The sequence below is a fragment of the Fringilla coelebs genome (genome assembly GCF_963513975.1).
Source record: "Fringilla coelebs genome assembly, chromosome: Z".
NCBI classification, from domain to species: Eukaryota; Metazoa; Chordata; class Aves; order Passeriformes; family Fringillidae; genus Fringilla; species Fringilla coelebs.
In genome coordinates, this window is record NC_140031.1 from 57,219,931 (window position 1) to 57,240,633 (window position 20,703).

At 37.8% G+C, this 20,703-nt stretch overlaps 1 protein-coding gene across 2 annotated transcripts in view; it reads left to right on the top strand.

Annotated features, from left to right (window-relative positions):
* Positions 1–373: 373 nt before the first annotated feature.
* Positions 374–20,703, top strand: part of PTBP3 (polypyrimidine tract binding protein 3) — a 48,169-nt gene continuing 27,839 nt past the window's right edge. For both annotated transcript variants that reach the window (XM_084225160.1, XM_084225159.1), the window contains exons 1-5: positions 374–564; positions 4,135–4,226; positions 15,329–15,408; positions 17,971–18,134; positions 18,994–19,140. In XM_084225160.1, coding sequence (XP_084081286.1) covers positions 15,384–15,408; positions 17,971–18,134; positions 18,994–19,140 — 336 coding nt within the window. In that variant the 5' untranslated portion in view covers positions 374–564; positions 4,135–4,226; positions 15,329–15,383. The remainder of the gene's footprint in view (positions 565–4,134; positions 4,227–15,328; positions 15,409–17,970; positions 18,135–18,993; positions 19,141–20,703) is intronic.

The following is a 20,703-nucleotide window of genomic DNA, read 5'->3' on the forward strand; positions in this document are numbered from 1 at the left end:
CGAAAGACTAGACGTAGCGCCATGGTCTAGCTGACCATGGCACTAGGGTGTTCGGTCACAGATTGGACTCGATGACCTCGGAGTCTTTTCCAACGTAAGTGATGCTGAGCGATCGATACCTCGCTCCCGCGCTCCGGGGCGGGCGGGCGAGGCCCCGGCATGGCCCGACCGCGCCCCACAGCGGCGGGACCGCCGCACTGCGCAGGCGCCGCGGAGGGAGAGGCCGGGGGAGGGAGGGGGGGGCGCGGACCCTCGGTGCGCCTGCGCCGCGCTCCGCTCCGGAGCGGCCCCGCCCGCGGGCGCTCCCCGCCCGCCCCGCCGGGCCGTGCACGGGGGTCCCGCTCCGCCGCCTTGCCGGGGCCGCGCTGGGGGGCGGGCGGCGGCCGCTGGCAGTGGGGAGCTCTCTGAGGGTTCCACCTGGTGCCGCCTGCGGCGGGGCGGGGCGGGGCGGGGCGGCGACCAGCACATCCCGGCTCCTTCTTCCTCAGAGCAGCGGGGGTGGAGAGAGAGGGTCTGGGGGAGGTCCTCTCCGCCCCCGTCGGAGGGAGCGGAGCGAGGGGAAAGGTGGGTGTCGGAGAGGGGCCGGGTTTCGGAGGGGCAGGGCTTGGGGTGGGGATATTCTCGAAGGCTGCTCCGCCAGGTACTTGTGGAAGGAGGAAGCCGGCGGCCGTCGCCGAGCTGGAGCTGAGGGGCCGGGCGCTGCCGCGGGGAACTTTGTGGTACTCCGGGCGTGCGGGTCTGGCTTCCGTTCCCTTCCTCTTTCTTTTTCTCTCTTTTTCTCCCAGGGCGGCCGGCGTCACGTCTTCCCCGCGGCCGTGGCCGTGGCCAGGGCCGGTTTCCTGCCCCGCGGGGGCCATGGCCCCGCGCCTGGCTGCGGGCCGGGATGCGCCGGGAAGCGCCGCTCCGCGGGGCTGGACGCGCTCCCGACCCTCCGCGGGGCGGAGGTGGCCGCCGCCGCTCGGGGCCTTCGCTTGCCCGGGTTTTAAACTTTATTACGGAGTTAACCCTACTAAGGTGGTAAAAAAATCCTTTGGCGCACGGGTTTGTTAGCGGTGGATCGCGATGAGTTTTTGGGTATTTGCAGTTTCACGTGGTAGTTGAAGTTAAGTAGTCCGAGTCTGGGGGGTGTTTGTCTGTAGCAGAGAAAACGTGGAGCTGCTGCTATTCGCCTTGTCTGTAGTGCCTGGTGGAAGTGCATATGTGGAAGCGAACTGATTGACATCTATTCTGCGGGGTTAATCAATAATCAGGATGGTTATTCATGTAATGCATTTTTATAGACCTTACTGAGAGCCCTAACAGATTGTTACAGGGATGACGTTTCTACAGCATTGTAGTCCTCAGAAGATAAAAATATTTTAAACAAGTCTGAATTATTGTGCTCCCACTGCTGGGATAATGTGACGGTAACTGGCTGTTGTATGTCTTGATAAAGTTTCTCAACTTGAAACTAAGTAATAAACTCAAGTTCATTGTGTGTACTGCTAACTTCCCTGGCTGCTTTTTAAGTGAAAATGTAATTCCTGATATTTTTCCTTTAGGTATTGATGTTTCAAAATCCAAAGTCTTGGCCATGGTGGGAAATTCATCTGTCCCAAGAAACCATGCTTAATGTTTCTTTTTTCCATTGTAACTGTATGAAGAGGTGAAAATAGAAATGTTCATGGAAGTCAGCGCTTCCAACTTCATGCCAAGCTGTAGATATTACCCTAACTTAAAGTTGTGTCCTGCATGTCGATGACATATAAGACCTTTGCTGTTCTTAAAATCTAGGTGTTCTGATACAGAAGTTAAGGCTTCTCTTTCCCTTGTCTTGCAAAAAACTTCCTGGCATCTTTTAACACACTGTGGTAGTAGAAGCCTTTAAAGGGAGACATGTTGATGAGAAAAGTCTTTTATAAATGCTGATTAATGAAGCAGCAAAGTCTTAAAAGTTATCTTTTTGAAAAAGATCAACTATGATCAGCGTTTTTTTCACATTTGCTTTAAAAGCTTCAGGAGAAAATTAAGAAAGTTCTCACTGGAGTGAGAATATTTTTAAAATTAATTTGTCAAATGTGCTTGTAGAGGAACTTGTAATTTTGTTTTTCCTGTGTTCTGTTTGACAATACAGGGCGTTTTTTGGGTTTTTTTTTTCTTAAGTTGTGGAATTGCTATCTAATGTGGGTGTATGATTCCTATGCTGTCATACAACTAGCATGATGACCTCTTTTCCCAAGTTTTTTTTTTTTTAATTTTCATGAAGGTTTCATTATTTTAGTTGAGAAAGAAGGGAAGAAGAGTCATGTATCAGTTTGTGTACTGCCCTGAAATAAAGATAACTTAATGTTGACATTGTTTCTAGGTAGAAATGATGGAGGTAAAATATATGTAGTTCTTAAACAGTACAAATCTAACATTGCAAAGTAGAACCTTCCTAATAAACTTTTGAGAGCGTGAAACAAAGACTATAGACGTATTAAAGATGTAAACATCAACTGAGTGTTTTTAAAGAAATTTTCTGAAGTAGAGCCTTTATTTGTTTCATTGAAGATACAGGTGGTTGGTAGTAACTGCAAGTTTGAGTATGCTCTGAGACTCCAAGTGCTGCCTGTGACAATTCAGACCTGGGGTTTTTGAGTGATTTGGGAATGTTCTTTTTTTGTTAGAAGATGCTAAATACCTTCTGAGAATTGAATGCCATTGGTTGATCTCCAAACTGTTAGTTGAAAATGTAGGCTACTGAGGTGTTGATTAAAACTGCCCTAGTAAACCTCAAGTAAAACAAAATTTTTCATAAGCTGTCTTGTGGCTTTTTATTTTCAAGGGCATTTAATTAAAAAAAAATAAAAGAAGAAAAATTACACTTCCATGCTGCTTTAATACAGAAATGAAAGAGAGGCATCAATTTCTTTCTGTGGAATGCTGAGGCTAATTTAGATCCAAACCTTATATTTAATAAGGATGAGAATATGTAAAAGTAAACACAGAGAAATAATTTTTATTTGGATCAGAAAATTTCTGCGAAAAGCTGTGAAAATTTCAGTTTTATGGCAAAGAAATTGGTTGTTTATTTAAGCTTATTTTGTTAGCAGGAATATGTGACTCAAGTTAAACTTAAAAATTCAAAGAAACCAGAGTGGTGTGAACTGTAATTTTTTGTTTGCTATCAAAAGCAATCCAGATATGTACCTAAACCTGTGAGTGTTTATAGCTGAGGTTAGTGGCCTCCTTGTGGGCTAGTAAGAGGGAAACTCAGGAACAACACTGTACCCAGTAGCAGTATTTAATTTTCAAATTAAATTCAGTCATTCTGGTACCAGATAAAATCTTCTGGTAACAAGACTTTGGAATTCTGGAAGATAATGCTCAAGCTTTTAAAGAGTCACCAGCCACTTCCTTCTTATTATCCATAGATTTCTAGTGCAGAAGCCTTTTTAAAAAATTTATATTTTACATAGAATTACATTTTTTTTCCTATAGTTTCTTCATAAATACCTGTTTTTAACCCAGTTTGAGTTATGTGCTTGTGAAAAAGGGTAGCATAGCTTGGTATGAGTGAAGTTACCTCTCCTTCTGAGCTTGCTGTTCACTCCCAAATCTTATTTACTACCACTGTCTGATATAATCAGAAATGGAAATAATCTTCCACTATCAGAAGCATGAAAATAGCAAAATATTAATAAATCTCCTAGTTTCCCTAGCAGTTGTCAAATTGCTGTTCTTTTGATTTGGTCTGTAGTCAAGACAATTAATCTGCTTTGTGTACCCTGTCTGGGGAGATAAGGAGTTGATTTGGGTTCTACCAGGGAGTATTTATCAGTTTTTCTGCTGAACTAATCCTGTGTTAAGTGATAAGCACAAGTGTGTGTTTGTCAACTTTCTTTTAGAGAATATCCTGATTAAACAAAATCTTGTGTCAAAACATGAGGATGAGAATTAGTTAGATCATAAAATTATGCCTGCAGCTGTTGTTTCAAGTTGGAGTTCTTAATTCTTTTGCACTCATTAACTGTTGCATGTAACTGCACTTTTGCCTTTGGTTTTTCTGCTTTTGACTATTGTATATATTTTGTACTTTCATTTGGTGCTGCATATTTTTAATGAAAGACTATATTTAAGAGATCTTTTTCCCTTTTTCTTTTCTCATTTCAGCATGTGAAAATTGTTCCTATTTCTTCAGGTCTGTGGACGTGAGTTTTATATTGGAGTTAGAGGCAGCATTTTTGACACACTTTGCAGAGTGGGTAGGTGAAAAAGTATTTTGTCTACTCCTGTTGATACCATTCTTCCCTGCTCATGATGTTTCCCTCTTGGCTGAAGTTGTTGAAACTCAGGTCTGCTGCCAAACGAGCAGCACCATCTTCAACAGTGCATTTCTACACCTCCCTCATAGTGAAGCACCTGTCATATGTGAATTGCATGGTAAAATAAATTATGATGGTACCATGTTGCCTTGCAATTGTTAGTCACTGCAGTGAGAGCTGTGGAAACACAAGGGTGAGGAATGACATGACTGCCTTTGCTCACTCTAGCCATAGATCAGCTTAAACTGACCAGGAAACCACACCCTGAATTTCTTGTGAAAGCCAATGGAATGAATGCTCATATGATTCAATAAACCAGCCATTATCTTTGCAATTAACTTCCTTAATCACACTGAACTACTAGTCATTTAACTTGTTGCTCTTCTTATTCATTAAAATACATGGTCTATTACAAGGGCATTTAAAGTCAAGGAGGAGATGAATTATTCTTTCTGCACAGTGAGTAGCAGAAGCACAGGAATCAGAATTGTGTTTACATGTGTGCACTCTGTGAGAGTGTGCATATTTCACACAGCTGCAGAGGTGTATGGTGGTCTCAGTCCTCTCTATTAGGATTTTACCATTTAAATGAGATGTAACTATTTTCTTGGAAGGTGGATTGCATTAGTCATGGGAATAAAGATGATCCAAAACCAGTTCACATATAGGCAGAAACCAAATCTTACCATGTCATCTGCTTTGGGTGGGACCTGACCATATGGCAAAATCAGGGAGTGGTAACCCTTTCCTTGTCTGTAGGTTGCATGGTAGCTACAACTGAAGTGGCACATGAGAAGGATGTTACAAAATTTTAGAGTATGGCTCCAGCTTTTGATCCATCTTACTAGGTGATTCCTAGACTGCACTACTTTGGAAAAGACAATAAACATTTTTAAAGCAAGAATTCAAGGCACATTTTTACACAACTCAGGGGTGAAAGATACTTCATATTGCATTTGAATGTGCAAATTATGCTTCAACACTTTGAGATGTAGACTCCCCTATCTTAAAGGTCTTTTCCAACCTAAATGATTCTTTGATTCGGTATGTCTTCTCTTCAGGCTTTTAACCATAGTGTTTCCTAGGCTAAACACAAATACTGTTCAGGAGTGAGCATGAAATGCATGATGGCACAGTGATCCCAAAAACCACTGAAAATGAAAAGAATATAGCATCCAACTATTTTTTTGTCTTGTAACATTAAGAGGTGATTGACTTGTAACATTAAGAGGTGATGTAGTTTGATTAATAAATTGCATGTAGTTCCTCTTGGTATTTTTAGGCCTTCTTTGTCTTTCTGATTGTGCTCAGCTTAATTAGAAATTTTTTTCGCTTTTTTTTTTCCATTTCAGTAGGTTTTTTGCTGGTTAACTTCCTCATTTTATTACACATGATTCTGAATTCATTTTCTTACTCTTTTGATTTGTCAGTTCATCTGTTTCTATTTTCTAGTCTCTAATTTGTCTTTCTTGCTCCATGTATACAGACAAGCTGTTTGTTCTGGTCCTGTGTTACCAGGAGAGCTACTATAGCTTCACATGTGTTCCCTCCCCTTCATCTCAGTTATTTGTCCTTTCCCAAAACACAATCAATGTTGAAGTAATTATTGTGAAGTTATTCAATGCACAGTATATGACCTTGAATAGGGTGGAAGCTGTAGTGCAGAACTTAGTTGCTGTGGAGGAAACTTCTTGAGTGTAAAAGTAGGTGATATGCGCTTGTTTTTAATTTGATTTCTGTCAGTGCTAGAAACTTTTTTTTGTCTAATAAAACCTGGTAGAGAAACTGAGTTGTCTTAATTGTCGTTAGTTTGAAATTCTGTCATAGAAGATTCTATATAATTTTCTTCTGCTGAGTACAAGCCTGCTTGTGCATATACAACAGTTTTCTAAAATAGAAAACAAATGTATGGAAGTAAAATTGAGTGCTTTAAAAGTGTGAAAGTAACTTGAAAATAACTCTTCATTGCTGAATCTTTCCTTCAATGCTCCATAATATACTGTCTTTAGGGAGATCAGTTTGCTCATGGTAATTTTTGTCTTGCCATCACATAAGTTTCAACTGCATGTGTGTATATTTATATGTATGTACAGTAAAGGGACTTCTATATATATGAAAAGGTCATTCTGTCTGTACTGGTCCTCTGTAGCATCTGCTCTATATAGCTTGTTTTTGGTGTTAATGGTTGCTCTCTGTAGGGCTGAGGATTGGACAATAAATGCAGTCTTTAGTGTGGAATCCTGAAGGAACAACATTATAATTCATTACAAATTCTTTTATTTTTGTGAACTTTATTTTGGACACATAGGGTTCAGCTATTTTATGTACAAAATTGGTATTTTTAGTGCATGTGTGTAACAAGTGTAGCCTAGTATGTTGTGAAGGATGTTATGCTCTCTCAGAGGAGCTGTTTATCATGGTACTTGTTGCTGTTTCAGTGTGTACCTTTAAATATAAGGAGAACAGCGGAGAACACACACACGCGCGCACAAAAAGCGGTGTCTCAGCAGGATCCAGGGTTCTCAAAGCATGAAGTCAAAAACTAGATTTGAACTGTCCTAGATTGAAAAGTGTTAGTCATTCAATTTTCAACCAAATGGTCAAATTTGAAACTGTAGACTTTCCAAAGGTGATGATTTGTTTAATAACCAGTATTGCATAGAGCACAGATTATTAATAGGGCGCATGGATTTAAATATTGATCATATTCAGGAGTTGTATTTGCTTCATAGGTTTTCTTCTCAAAATCATGTTTCTTGCATAGCTGGTTGTATTTTTTACTGTTAAATCACTTCAAGTATACTTTAATCAGGGAAAAATAATTTTTTTACCAACTAACTTGTGTGTTCCATTGAGAGGTGGAAGAAGTGAAGACTGGTAGAAGTCAAACTGAAGGGAAAAATTCATGTTGTGTGATTGATGTAATATTTAGGTGAAGGAATGAGCAAGGAGAACTTGTCGTTTTCCATGTATACTGAAAAGATGAAACATTGATTTCAACAAAAGGTGCATGATTTCTGGATATGGGGGAGATGTAAACAATAATAGGGGTTTATTGATGCTGTGCTATCTCCTGTGTCTGCCAACAGGCTAAGATTATGACTGTCCCCTCATTTGTGCAACTAGTGTATTAATACAGAAGCTTTCTTTTAAAGTATGATCCTTACAGGGGCTAGTTTATTACTAATTTTTCCAAAAGATGAAGCGAAGGTGGGCCTGAGAAGCACAGACCACTACATGAGAGAGTTTCTTAGAGTGAGAGACTGATAAGAAACTTCGCAGAGCAGAGAGGAAATGAAATACACATGAGACAGAAAGGCCAAGAGCTGTGAGGTTCATAGTTGTGACTGTTTTTCTTGCATGCAACACTACTCTCATAGAAAGCATTAAGGAGTAATTAAAAACTCAACTTGCGAATAAAAATATTGAACCTATTGTTGATCTTAAGACAAATCTTTCACATGCTAGAACAATTATTCAACTCATAATTTATATGATACACATTGTCAAACAGACTTTTATTTCTTTCCAACCTCTTTAAGTGTGCGACTCTTAGAGCCTTTAGTCCTAGATTTAAATGAGTGTTCGTGCACATGAATTTCCTTAAAAAAAAAGTAAAAATTCTTCTCTTCTGGATGAAATCTTTAATTGTGAAGCAGAAAATTCAATAGTCAAAAACCATACAGTCAAGAACATGTGTCTTTTGAGCATCACAGTTAAGCTGAGACTGGGAAGATTTTTTTTAAAACTATTTTTGAGCTCTGAAAATTTGTAAGTTAGATAGTTTCATGCTTTTAAGTTAAATGATCGATCAGTTAAGAGTCAAATCTTTTTTTGGTATCTTCCTATGAATTTGTGATGGTTTTTGGATACATGGGAAGTGAGTTTCCTCCCCCCCCAATATTATTTTCTTAAGCTAAGCTGTGTGTATTTACTTCTGCAAAACAATAAGAATTAAAGTAACGAAAGTAGATGTCTATCAGCAGCTCTACCTTGCAGCATAAAACATTGTATCCTGGAATCTTTCTGTTCTCAGAAAGAACTAGAGTTTAAAATGAATGCTAAAAGGGGTGCTTCAGATAGCAGCTTTGCAGAAATTTTGATTCCTATTGTGATCCATGTAGTTTTCTTTCTCTTTCTTCATGCTGTGCAAGTTAAACTATTTCCTTTGCAAGGGGAAAGAAAATAATCCACAGTTTGTCACATTTTTACTTTTAAAACAGTGGGTTTTTTTTCCTATCTTTAAGCTGTTTACTGTCACCTTTGCATAATTTGCTAACATCTTTCAGTCTTTTTTTCAACTTTTTTTAATAAATGTTATTACATAGCATAAGTGTTGTTACAGATCTCTTAGCAGTTGGTTTAAATGGAAGAATCTTTTTCACAGCCTTTCACACACTAGTCCTTTTGTTAATACCCCTTCTGGGTTTTGCCTCTACCATTTTGTTTGACATTGGTGTAATGGTTTCTTTCAGCTCTTCTTCTTTTTTGATTTTAACCTTTAATAATAAATTAGAAACCAGATTGTCAAGTTATGGTACTTTATAAGGCTATGTAAATTTTCTTCTGACCAAAGTCAAGGGAGACAGCTTACTGCTGGTTTATTTGGGATCCTGGATGTTTATGGCATAACTTGTGCATAGTGAAGTATAAAATGATCCAAACCCCTACAGTGTGGCATTGTATAGATACATTTGTGACTTTAAAATTAAAGCCTAGTATCTTCATCTGTACACTTCATTCTGTATGGTGTTTATTTACGGATATGTTCCCATATTCACTTGCTTATTAAGAATAAGAATGAAGACTTTTAGTAAGGATTGTGTTGAGTGATGTGTTGATAATTAAAAAAAAAATGTGAAAGGAGTATATTGCTGTAACTTAAGTAAATTTTCTTCACAAAAAACCTGTGGTAACTCTTGAGGAAGACTTAATCTTCACATATTTAAGGCTTAAGCTACCTAGGAAGCATAGACATCAATCTTTGTTTTCAGTCAAGTTTGCATTTATACTGTCAGAAACTAATATTTGTGGAAATTGTAAATGAGTGATGATATCATAAAGAAAAGCAGTCATCTTTGATGACAATTTCAAAGAAAGCTCTGCCTCTTTGTCATGATGCCTGCTGGATTTCTGAAATATTCAAAATGGTATATGGCTTATTGTCCTTTTGGATGAACTTAAGGCTTTCACACTAAGTAGAGGTATTTCTGACTTTAAGAATGAAAATGCATATTTTATATTAATTAAAAAACTAAGCTTGTCACTCTTAATTTTACAGCTCTTGATAATCACATGCTCAAGGTTGCTTTTGCATATTTTGCATCTTCAAGAGGAAAATGTTATTTTCTTATGTTCTTCCCCTGTATCTAGCATAAATGTGAAGTAGGAAATGTTTTTCTCTTAACATTTTAATTACTGTTACATAACTCTTTGAAGGTGTGCAGTACCTTGTTACCAGTACAGGAGCGAGCTTCAGGAGTTGACAACAGAGGCAGTGCAGCAAGCTGCGTTACTGGCAGAGCCAGTGACCACTCAGACCTACCGAAGAGCAGCCATCAGTGCAAATACAGTGCTTCTAGGGTGACTAGCAATCAGCAGCTTGAGCCTGTGTTTGGGAAGGGTCTTTGTAGCGGAGGAGAAGAGGCTTTCTTATTTGTGATCATTGCCTATAGTTTCTTTCTTTTTCAACTTACTGAAATGGTAAGCTTTTTCTATGTAAGGTTGGTTTATTTTTAGTGCAAATACATGGTTTTGAAATTTCCCATAGTTTGGCTCTGCTTTCTTTGAAATCTTTATTTTGGCACCGACAGCATTGTACTTCATGTTAAATCCCCATTTTGGTAGTAGAAGCTGCATCTCCTTTGCAAACATGAAAGAGGAAAAAAGTAAATGAATATAGTAGTTATCAAGAGACATGCTGCAGAAGTAGAAGATAAAGGAAATTTTCATTTTTCTCGTGACCCTCAGCTTTTGTTTTCACAGTCAGATTCTATAAAAATTAATAAAGTATGCAGTAGAACAGTTAGTTTAAATATAGCTATGGTTATCAGTAGTATAGCTTGAAATTGTCATGTTTGGAAATTTGCCCTTTTGGGACAAATTTCAAGTAATTCATTTGTTCTGCCATGTAGAATCTCATAGAAAAATGTACAGTTTTAATTTACATGTGTGGAGAGACGTCCTTTTTGAAAGAATTATTTTCTATTAAAATTGCCCATGCTCTTTTTTCATAATGAAACCTATGATCACATTCTTCCTTATAGTTGACTTAAAAATAATAGCATAGGAAAATGACTAACTAAATTCTAGAAAACCATCAATACAAATGTACGTTTCTCTGGAACTATCCCATTTCTAATTTATTGAACTGTACTGAAGAATTTGTGACTTCTAGAAAATGAGAGGGGAAGAAAATACTGCAGCTGAATGCTGAGGGGGGGTAATAAGGGAGTTACAGCTATTTTAGAAATTAAAAGATTGTTTATAGGATTCAGTGATTCTAGATACCTGCCACAGTTTTAACATGTGGACATGTTCTAAAGAAGGATTTTTAGAATTACCCTTCTTTTTCTAACTATATGTGACTCACAAAGACTTTAGAAACTTAGAGTTGCTGACTTTCAGATGTTTGTTTTTTGCTATGAATGCAGTGCGTTTTAACCTGGAATTGCAGAATCATTAGCATAAATTATCAGAATTTTAAAAATCATAGAATGGCTGAAGTAGTTTCAGGGCAGGCACCTGTTGCTTAGTCAGTTGGGTAATATGCCTTATTTAGTCAGGGAAGTTGATCTGGTGGGTGTGGAAGAGTACTTTGTTTCATTAACCTATCATTGAGGGCCACACTTTGTGGTGGCCTCTTATTTGACTTTTTACTCAGCACTATAGATTATCTGTTTTTAAAGAAATGTCCAAAATCAAACTGAGCTTTCTAAGCAACTGATTTCTAGTTCCTACTGAATAATAACAAGGAAAGTATAAACTTAATCTAGCTGTAGCTGTTCTATTGCTCTTACCTTACTTGTCGCCACTTAATAATCCCCCCAAAATGTAAAAATGCTGCCTTAAAGTAGGAGAGGTGGAAAGTCTCATGGTGTAAAAAAAGGAGTCTTAAGATCTTAGGAGATGATTAATATGTTTGGAATGATGGACTGAGTGTAGGAATAGAGGAGAATGTTGCAGCCTTGGTTTGGTAGCCATTCTTGTTTTAAGCTATTCCATTTACCTCATTTGCCACAGTCTGAAAGAAGTAATATTGGCCATGTAATTGGTACAGTCCTGGCACTCAGAAGGCAGGTGCTGCTTTCTGTGAGGTAGGCTTTGTGCCGGAAGAAGTGTGCATCAGGGAAGGGTTAGGCAGCATGGTTACTTGTCCTGCCTGCCTGTTCACTTTCACTGTGTGGCCTCATGGAGAACTGGTGCAGGCAGCTCGCTGAGACTAAGCAGCCTGTCCTTACCCCACATTCTGAAAACGGAAATGGATGGGATGGTACAAGGGCAGTGTGAACTCATGTCTCTGCTTAAAGAATTGCTTGTCAAGTGTCTGTGAAGTGTGGACAAGAAAGGATGTCAGGGTAGTTTTATAAGAAGGATTTGGCTGCTCTTTTCACTGTTTTACCTGGACTTTGGTTACTTCTTAGTTATGCAGTATTTGACTCGTGTACTTCCACTAGTTACTTCATAGAATCCCCTGAGAGAGATTAGGGGCATGGTAGGACTCTCTAGCCTCTGTAGAAAGATTCAATTAGAATCCTCTAAGACATTATCTAGGGCACACTACCCTATTGTGTGGAGTTTTTCAACACTAAAGGCCTTGCAAACCCAGAGCAGCCTGTAGCAGATCTTTGTCACTACATTACATGCTTCATGTTACAAAGTATTTTAAAAATATCTCTTTCACCTCTACGGGAAAGAAAGAGATGGAACAAACGGTCTTTACAGACTGAAGTTTTGTAACTTCTTTGTGTGTTCTATGTGAGCAGAATTGTGAAAACACTGAAGAAGTAAATGTCATCTTTTTCATTAATCCAGAATATCTCAAACATACATATTTTGTACTTCAACTTGCAGAACTGCCATGGTGTCAGTTTGTCTTTGCAATCTTCTAGAACATTTTTGCATTTGGTTTGGTTTTGCTTTCAGTCAGTGAATGAGAAGGCTTATCATTTATAAGCTGGCTGAACAAGGAGATGATTAAAAGCATCTTTTTAGTGTTCTTCTACTTGAGAAATACCTTGATCAGCCACCTGCAAAAACAGTGGCATTCCTAGCAGTTTTCATATACTACATCCTTCCATGGGGCATACTATAGTTAATAAATGTGCTGTAATTGTTTGTGTGGGTATTGATACTAAAAGTTAAGAATTGGAGTAGTGTTTCAGTGGAGCATTCAGATAATAACAAAAAGTATAACCAAAATCTTCAGGTAAGATTCTAAATTCTCCTGTAAGAAACTTAACTCCTGTAAATTTTGTAATCAGGGCTCTAGAGTGAGCAAGCCTAGGCCAGGCCAATTATTCTACAGTGTCTTGATTTAATGTTTAATTGTTTTGTTTTGTTTTTTAATACAAACATAGTTAAAAGTATGTAAATTTAAAAATAATCCTTGTATCAGTTTGAAGATATGAAGACAGACATTTGAAATTATGATGGTTCCCTGTATTGTAAGAAGCCCAAAGCTTTGCTGATCTTTTATTAAACCAAATAAAACAGTTGCATAGCTGACAAGCTTGTGTTTTTAAGTGTTCCTTTGTGTTTTCGCTGCTGTAGTGGGTTAATGATTATGAGTGTAACAGCAAAATCTGGGGAACTGTCTTAGAATATAATGACTGAATGATGTGTCAGTTGTAAATACAGGCACATGTCACAGATGAAGGTTGTAATTTTGGTATAATTTTTCCCCTGTTGAAGCTGTTTTAGTCCACCATCCTGGAGCAGCAGTTCATTGTGTACTGCAGTGAGCTACAGCTTCAGTTTTATGGATACAGGCCAGTTACACAGAGAGTTGTAAAACAGGTCACTGCAGCCATCTGCATTGTGTTTCTTTGTGTGTGTGTGCTAAAAATGGAAGAAGTTGGAAAATATTTTCCTCTGAAAATGTTTGAGGTGGTTTTTTAATACCAGTGTATATAAAATTAAATATGAGATTGTAAGAATACATGTTGGACATGGTAATACACTATGCTTTTTCACAGCCTTCTGGAAATATGCGGAGGTTTCTTCAGTTGAATAAATACTAAGTTAAAAACCAAATTAAAGCCTCCACAACAGGAGTTGCATCAGTAGCGGTTTTTCTTCCTGCCCTCCAGTAAATAAAAGGAAGGTTTGGTGTGATAAAACACATTAATACTTTCTACATCTGCACAGCTTTTGTTTAATTAGTATGATATGTATTTTACAATCGAAATATGCTCTTCAGGTGCAATACGTCAATGCTGGTATACTCAGGGTAGTGCTAATAGGTGAAAATTAATATCAGTATTGCATGTTAATTACATTCTAGTGTCTGTGCAAATACAGTGTGATATGCATGACATCTAGTAACCATTTAATTGACAGTTCTTTAAAGTACAGGGTTTATATTTTTTAGCTCTCTTAATGTAAAAATTATTTTGCTATTTGTCACAATTAGATGTTGTATTTAAATACACTGTTAAGATGCAGTTTCACAGTTAAAAATCAGTCTCTACTGTTGCTGGAGAGGAATGAACACACTCATGTTTTCTTCCATCCATACTTACACCTGGGCTCCTTCATGAGCAGCTAAATTTGGCTGAAAAGGTTTTTAAGCACTGTAGCCTAGTCACAGTCTACTGTTGTGAATGACTTTCCCACAGTAGGGAAGCAGCAGGAACATATGATTAACAAGGATGAGGAGAGCCTAATTGCTCCTTTTAGCACAGACCCCATATAAGCCAGTACTCTGAGCAGTATTTTTGCAGCCGATGCAAGCCAACATGATGGCTTATCCTTAGCCCTTTCTTTGCAGTGGATCCTGCCACTTCTCAGCGTCTCTTTCGGCTGAATAACTAATCTAGCGCAGCTCAGAATGCTGGTAGGCTGGAGAATTGATTAATCTCATAGGGAAGCTCTTGGGTACTGGACTTGATGCATAATCAACAGTTCATGTGCATGTGGGAATATTGGACCAAGGGCAATGGGAAGTTCTTTTTCCACCAAAGTGATGAGCTGTTTGGATCAACTTATTCCATCTTGTAGAATCACTCCCTTGGTCTCCATTTTTCATTAAAATGCTTTTATGGAACAGAGTGGTGAAAGTTTCAGGAAATGTACCTGCCTTTCAGAGGTGTTTTGTTTGTTCAAAGTGTACCTTTTTTCTTGTTGGTGTTTTGAAATTGATGCTTGGCTGGGTTATTACAGCAGTCTTAATGAGTAAACAGATGTAACTGGAGCTAGATGCTGATTTTTGAATGGTGGACTTGTAGTACTCAAACTCTTTTCTGTCAGTAGTTTGACCCTCAAGTTGTTAACATTCTTAAAGCAAATACTTTGATCTTTGTTCTAAGAATTTGATGGTAAGTCATATGTATTTCAAAAAATTTACTGAAACCAGTTTGGTTTTTTTTTTTTTTTAATGTGCCGTGGGTGTGTTTAAATATGTCTCAGATTAGTTTTGCTCAAGGTCTCCTGTGTCCTGTTGCAAATGCAGACTTCACCTGTGTGGCTGTGTATTTATGGAAGTAATGTTGTATTGCAGACACAAAGCCTACAGCCAGCTCATTTCTTTTCTTAAGCATTTGTTATTCTTGGTATTTTAAAAAGTGTAGTGGAATAGATTTAAATCAGTGTAATATATTGATTTAAATCAATAGTGTAATATAGCTGAACTTGCAGATTTATTGAGACATGGGAAAAAGTTATGTTGTTGGCATTATTTTTCCTGAAAAACAAGTTCCTAGCAGTTGTGGGTATTGTGTATAGGAAGGGGGTGTTCTTGGGAAGAATAAGTAAAGGGAGTTGTTGCACGTTTATATTGAGCTTTCTCTATAACCGCTTTTACTAGTAATCTTGTCTTTTAGTTCTTTAGTGTGGGCCTGACAAGCTGCTTCTGGTGTCAGTAACAGACCTTCTACCATGAGCAATTCTACTCCAGCTACAGGTATACATAATAAATAAAAACCTCAAAGTTCTTCAGCTGTTCTTTCTCTGTGGTTTTTTTTTTCTTTTGTTGTTGTGTGTGTGTGTGTGTTGAGGAAAATGTAGTAAGTGTATATGTTTGTTTACCTGTAGTTTTAGATCAGACAGGAAGTTGAAAGTGAGAGAAAGCTGGTACTGCTTTTGTTAATATTACTTCCAGCATGAGGTGTACGTGGAGTGTTAATGACCAATGGTTGCATGAAGTAACTTTATGTCAAATAAATTAACTAAATCATGCTGTAGACAATTGCCTGTCAGCAGTGGTTTCCAAATAGTTTATTTTATATCAAGGCAAAGGACAGAGCAGATCACCTTTTGGTAAGTGTCTAAGACTTGCTATATTTTCAGTGGGGAAGGGGGAGTCTGAGGAGCTAACTTCAAGGTTTTTCTTTTTGATTTCTTTGACTTGCACATGGCAGGTTGTTTATACTTCTGCTGATCACTTCAATGTGATGTCCAAATGTTTCTGCTTGGGTTGAAATAGCATTAGCTTATAGCTCAGCAATGTAATAGCTGAAATATTAATTAACAGTGCAATGACTGGTCCTTCACAGTAGTATCCAAGATATCTAAATGAGATAAGGGTTTTTGAGATATATTAGTTGGCGTTCTCATAAATAATCATATACATCTAAAATAAAATATCATTATTGAAATGCTCCCACTGCAGGACTTGTTTTTTGTTGTTATGTTTGGGGTTTTGGGGCTTTTTTGTTCTGGTGGGTCATATATCTAAAATGTGTACCTTTCTACCTCAGGCTACTCAGGGAATATGTTTGTACTGGTCATGAAGTGTGATTGTAATGAACTTCCCTTTGTACATCAGGAACCAATTTTCACTTTATTCATAAGTCTTCTTTTGGTCTGTCTGAAAGCATTTTTTACTTTCGCTCAATTGAGAGTACAATTCAGAAAGGTGATCACCTTTGGCATGCTTTAAAGAAAGTTGAATCAATTTAGAAATTTAGATGTTGGAAGATACAGATGGCTATCGCTCTGCATCAAAATTAGTATTGAACCACAGCTGGAGAAAGAAGCATGGTTTAAAAAACTATGAGGTTTTATATTTGAGATGTGTTAGCTTTTATTGCCGATTTAGTAACTTAGCTAAAGTTTGACAAGAAAAGAAGCACTTCAACAGTTTGCCACTTAGCTCCATTTTATCACCTCTGACAATGTGTCAGAACCCAGAAGATACTGCTTCTGCAAGATTCTCTCAGATAAAACTAAACGTAAAATTCATGCTAGGCTTCATTTCCTGCTTTCTTTGGTCAAGCATTCCTTGACTTAGTATTATGTCAGTGACATCTTGTCCATTTTGAACCTGAAAAGTAATAAAATAGGTTGTTAGAGTTTACTAGTAATATATCCTGTCGTGGCTTGGTACCAATATGTGTTTAATATGGTCATGTTTGTCTTAAAGTCCACGTTTTTCAGAATGCATACAGAGCACATGAAGCAATTTAAAATTTCTTGATGGAAAAAATCAATGCATAAGAGACTTTTCAATTTTGCAGGTGGGAGAATTGTTAACTGTGGTATAGCTGGGGCTTTGATCATCCAACTTGAAATTTTACAGGCTTCCAGTAAGAAATCATCCTTATGCAGAATGACTTGTGTGAAACAGTTCTCAGTCTTAGACTGTATGCAAAACCTCCAGCAAAATCTGAAATTTCTTATAAAGCTCATACAGAAATTTCTTCTCAATCTTTTGTGTTTGTCCTTGGAAGGCTAAATGCAACAGATTAGATATTAAGGCTATCTCTTGCCTCCATTGCAGCTGCTTCTAGAACAATATGCTTGTTCCAGATATGGTGTTCTGCTTTAAAGTGCTCTCAAGGATACTGAGTAATGTTCCTGAAATGCAGTCATTGGTCACACCAATCCAAAGTGGTCCCTTACAGGACCCAAACAGGCATATGTTCAAAAAAACCCTGCTTCTGGCAATATGTCAAAGTGGAAGATGTAAGAGTTTGTATGGATTTCATGCTGTCTTTTTCAAAGGCTTTTTAAAACTTAAAATAATTTGGAACAGCAGGCTTTCTTTAATAAAGTAAAAACAAACTGAAAACCTCGAGTTAGCAATTCAGTCACAGAAAGACAAGTTGGTAATAAAAGGAAAATTAATGTATTACCTCCCAATTGGGACTTTCCCCTCTTTTGTGCAACTAATATGTTGTGGATATCTTATGTAGGCATTTGGGGAGAAGTTACTGACCTCCCATTAAAAAAAACCAAAACAACACCAAACCAAAACCAAATCTTCGGGAAATAAGCAAGTCCAAAACAAAGCCAGATATACCGCACCCTCCCCTTGCTGTCAAGATTTGGAATAGCTGATATCTTCTTACGCTGTCCCTTTGTTAGATATGAAATATCCTTCCTTAGAGTTCAAAGAACTAAGTGCCTAAGTCAATGGCCTCAGTGCTGACGCAGCAGTTTATCTCCTTTAGGTTTTGATATGTACACTGTGCAATGGGTTTGTCTTGTTTACTTGTCTGTCTCCCTCCCTAAAATATTTTAGATAATGAGAAGAAAAAAAGTAAAGGAAAAAGATCTCCATGTTCCCCTTCACGTGTCCTTCATATTCGTCAAATTCCAAATGGTGTCACTGGAGCAGAAGTTGTTTCATTAGGTCTCCCTTTTGGCAAAGTAACCAATCTCTTGATGCTAAGAGGAAAAGGTCAGGTATGTAATTTTCAAAGTTTCAATAACAAGAGCAAGACTGAAGATGTGGTTCATGTTATGATAATTTTGATCTTGACCTTGAGTGAAATGATTGCAACAATGTCTAAATATTTCATTGATAGCAGAAGATTTTAATATGTTTTAAAGTGAAAGGATGTTTTGAAATTTATTTTAAGTTTTTAATATGCTTTTGTATTATATAATGAACTAGAAATTTGTTAATAATATTGCTAAACATTATATCCACTTTATGTGAGAACATATAGATGATAAAGAACTACACGGTCACTATTGATGACACATGTCTTCAAAGAGCCTGCCTGCTTAAGTTACTAATATGCATGTAATTTTTTGACATCTGTTTAATCCTGTTAGATGTGGCAGAGTAGTTTGTGTCATGAAGAAGTTCAGAAATCCTAAAAATAATAAGCATTCATTCAAAAATTGTCTGGGGCACTGAGCTGGATTAATACAATGCATAAGCTAATGGATATTTTATGTTCTGTTCCAGCTTTTTCAATCAGTATGCATATCAGCTACCTAAGTAATAGTGCTTGATTTCAGGAATTCAACAATTTGATTAGCAGGGTAGTACTTTTAGCAGCATTGCTTCCCATATGTTATACTCATTCCACCTCTTCTTAGATGACATAGTGTACTTACAATGTAAACTTTCTAAGAAAACCCACAAATTGAATAAAACAGCCCCATAAACATGCACACACTCTAATGCTGAGTAAATCAGTATTGTACTTTCACATAATCTTTCTCAAATGAGAGTGGAGTTGGGAAAAAATTATGCTTTTTCTCTCTCTTGTAAACAAAAACAGCATTGAAGTTAGCTATGTATTGGTTACAGGCATTTTTGGAAATGGCTTCTGTAGATGCTGCTGTTTCTATGGTGAACTACTACACTCCTGCTACACCTCACCTCCACAATCAGCCAGTTTATATTCAGTATTCCAATTACAAGGAACTTAGGACTGACAATCAACATAATCAGGCTGTAAGTACAATATTTCCATTTAACAGGATATAATTGCATGATTTGTGAATGCATGTGTTAATACAGAAAGTATTACGGTGTTTTCTGCTTCTCACATTGCCCTGCCACTGATAGGGTACAAGAAGATGGAAATGGTCTCAACTAGGACAGTTAATCCCAACTGACCCAAAGGATGTCCCACACTGTGTGATGTTGGGCTCAGCGTCATACTGAAAGCTGGGGGAAGGATGAGGAAGAAGGGATCTTCAGAGTTGTGGCCTTTTCTTTTCCAAGTAATTCTTAGACTCAATGAAATTCTACTTTCTTGGAAATGTTTAAACACCTCTCTGCCAATGGGGGAGGTGTTTAATTTTGCCTTACTTGCATATGCAGATATTGCTTGCCTGTTCAACTGTCTGTAAATGAACCCATGAGTTTTCTCACTTCTATGCTTCCAATTCCTTCTCCCATTGTGCTAAGGGAAAGTGACTGAGCAGCTGTGTGGCACTTTGCTGCATACCATGGTTAAACCATAGCACTAGTAAATAAACCGGCTGCTCTTCACTATACCAGTAGACAAATTCTGTTATATATAATTTCAGTAACTTTTTACATACAGGGTTTTCTCAAAATCTGTAAAATTATTGTGAAGGAGCTCAAGTTCAAAAGTAGTTCATCATAATGACCATGAAATCAAGTGAAGGTGGCAGAAGGACTGCTTGTATGAACAAGGAGCTAGCTCCTGATTTGGCTTAAACATAAAAGAAAGGCATAGGAAAGTTGGAATCATGAACTGGCACCTCAGGAAGATTATAGAGCATTATCTATACATGTAGGGATATGGTTAGAGAAGTCAAGGCTACATGGAATTGTCTCTGATGAGGGATGGGAAAAGCAGCAAGTTTGGTTCCTTGAGGTGTATCAGCAGTAGAAATAAGATTTCTTTTTTCTAAAAAAATACGTAGGCCTGCTGCTGAATGGGGCAGGGACAGAGGAGGTGGAAAAGAGTGCTGAATTACCAAAAGCCTTCGCGGCAGCCTGTGGTGGTTAAGACTTGCACTTGAGAAGAGTGGAAAAGTCTTGCTGAAGGAAGTAGAGAAGAATCACAATAGAGAACATTTAAATTAATTTGATAAACAAAAAGTCTATGGCCCTAGTGAGATACACTTTTGAATGCTGAGGGAACAGATTGGCATGGCAATGACACCAATCTCGAAAATGGCAATTGGAAAAAGTTACTGAGGACTAGAAAAAAGAAAATCCTTCCATGTCCTATATTAAGAAAGGACAGCAAGGAAGATGAAAAGAAAGATCTGGTGAACCACTACTTCATCAGCCTCACTTTGGTTCCGTGGTAAGGAATGGAGTAACTCATTCCAGAAACTATCTCTAATCATTCTAAGGAGAAGAAAGTGGTAGTCAAGCATATGTTTTTTAAAAGGACATTATGCTAACCAATGTGATGGTTTTTTATGGTGACATGACTGGATTGGTGGACAAGACAAGGAGATGTTGTTTATCTTGACTTTGGCAAGATTTTCAGTTTTGTTTCCAATAACATCCGAATAGATGAACTGATAAATG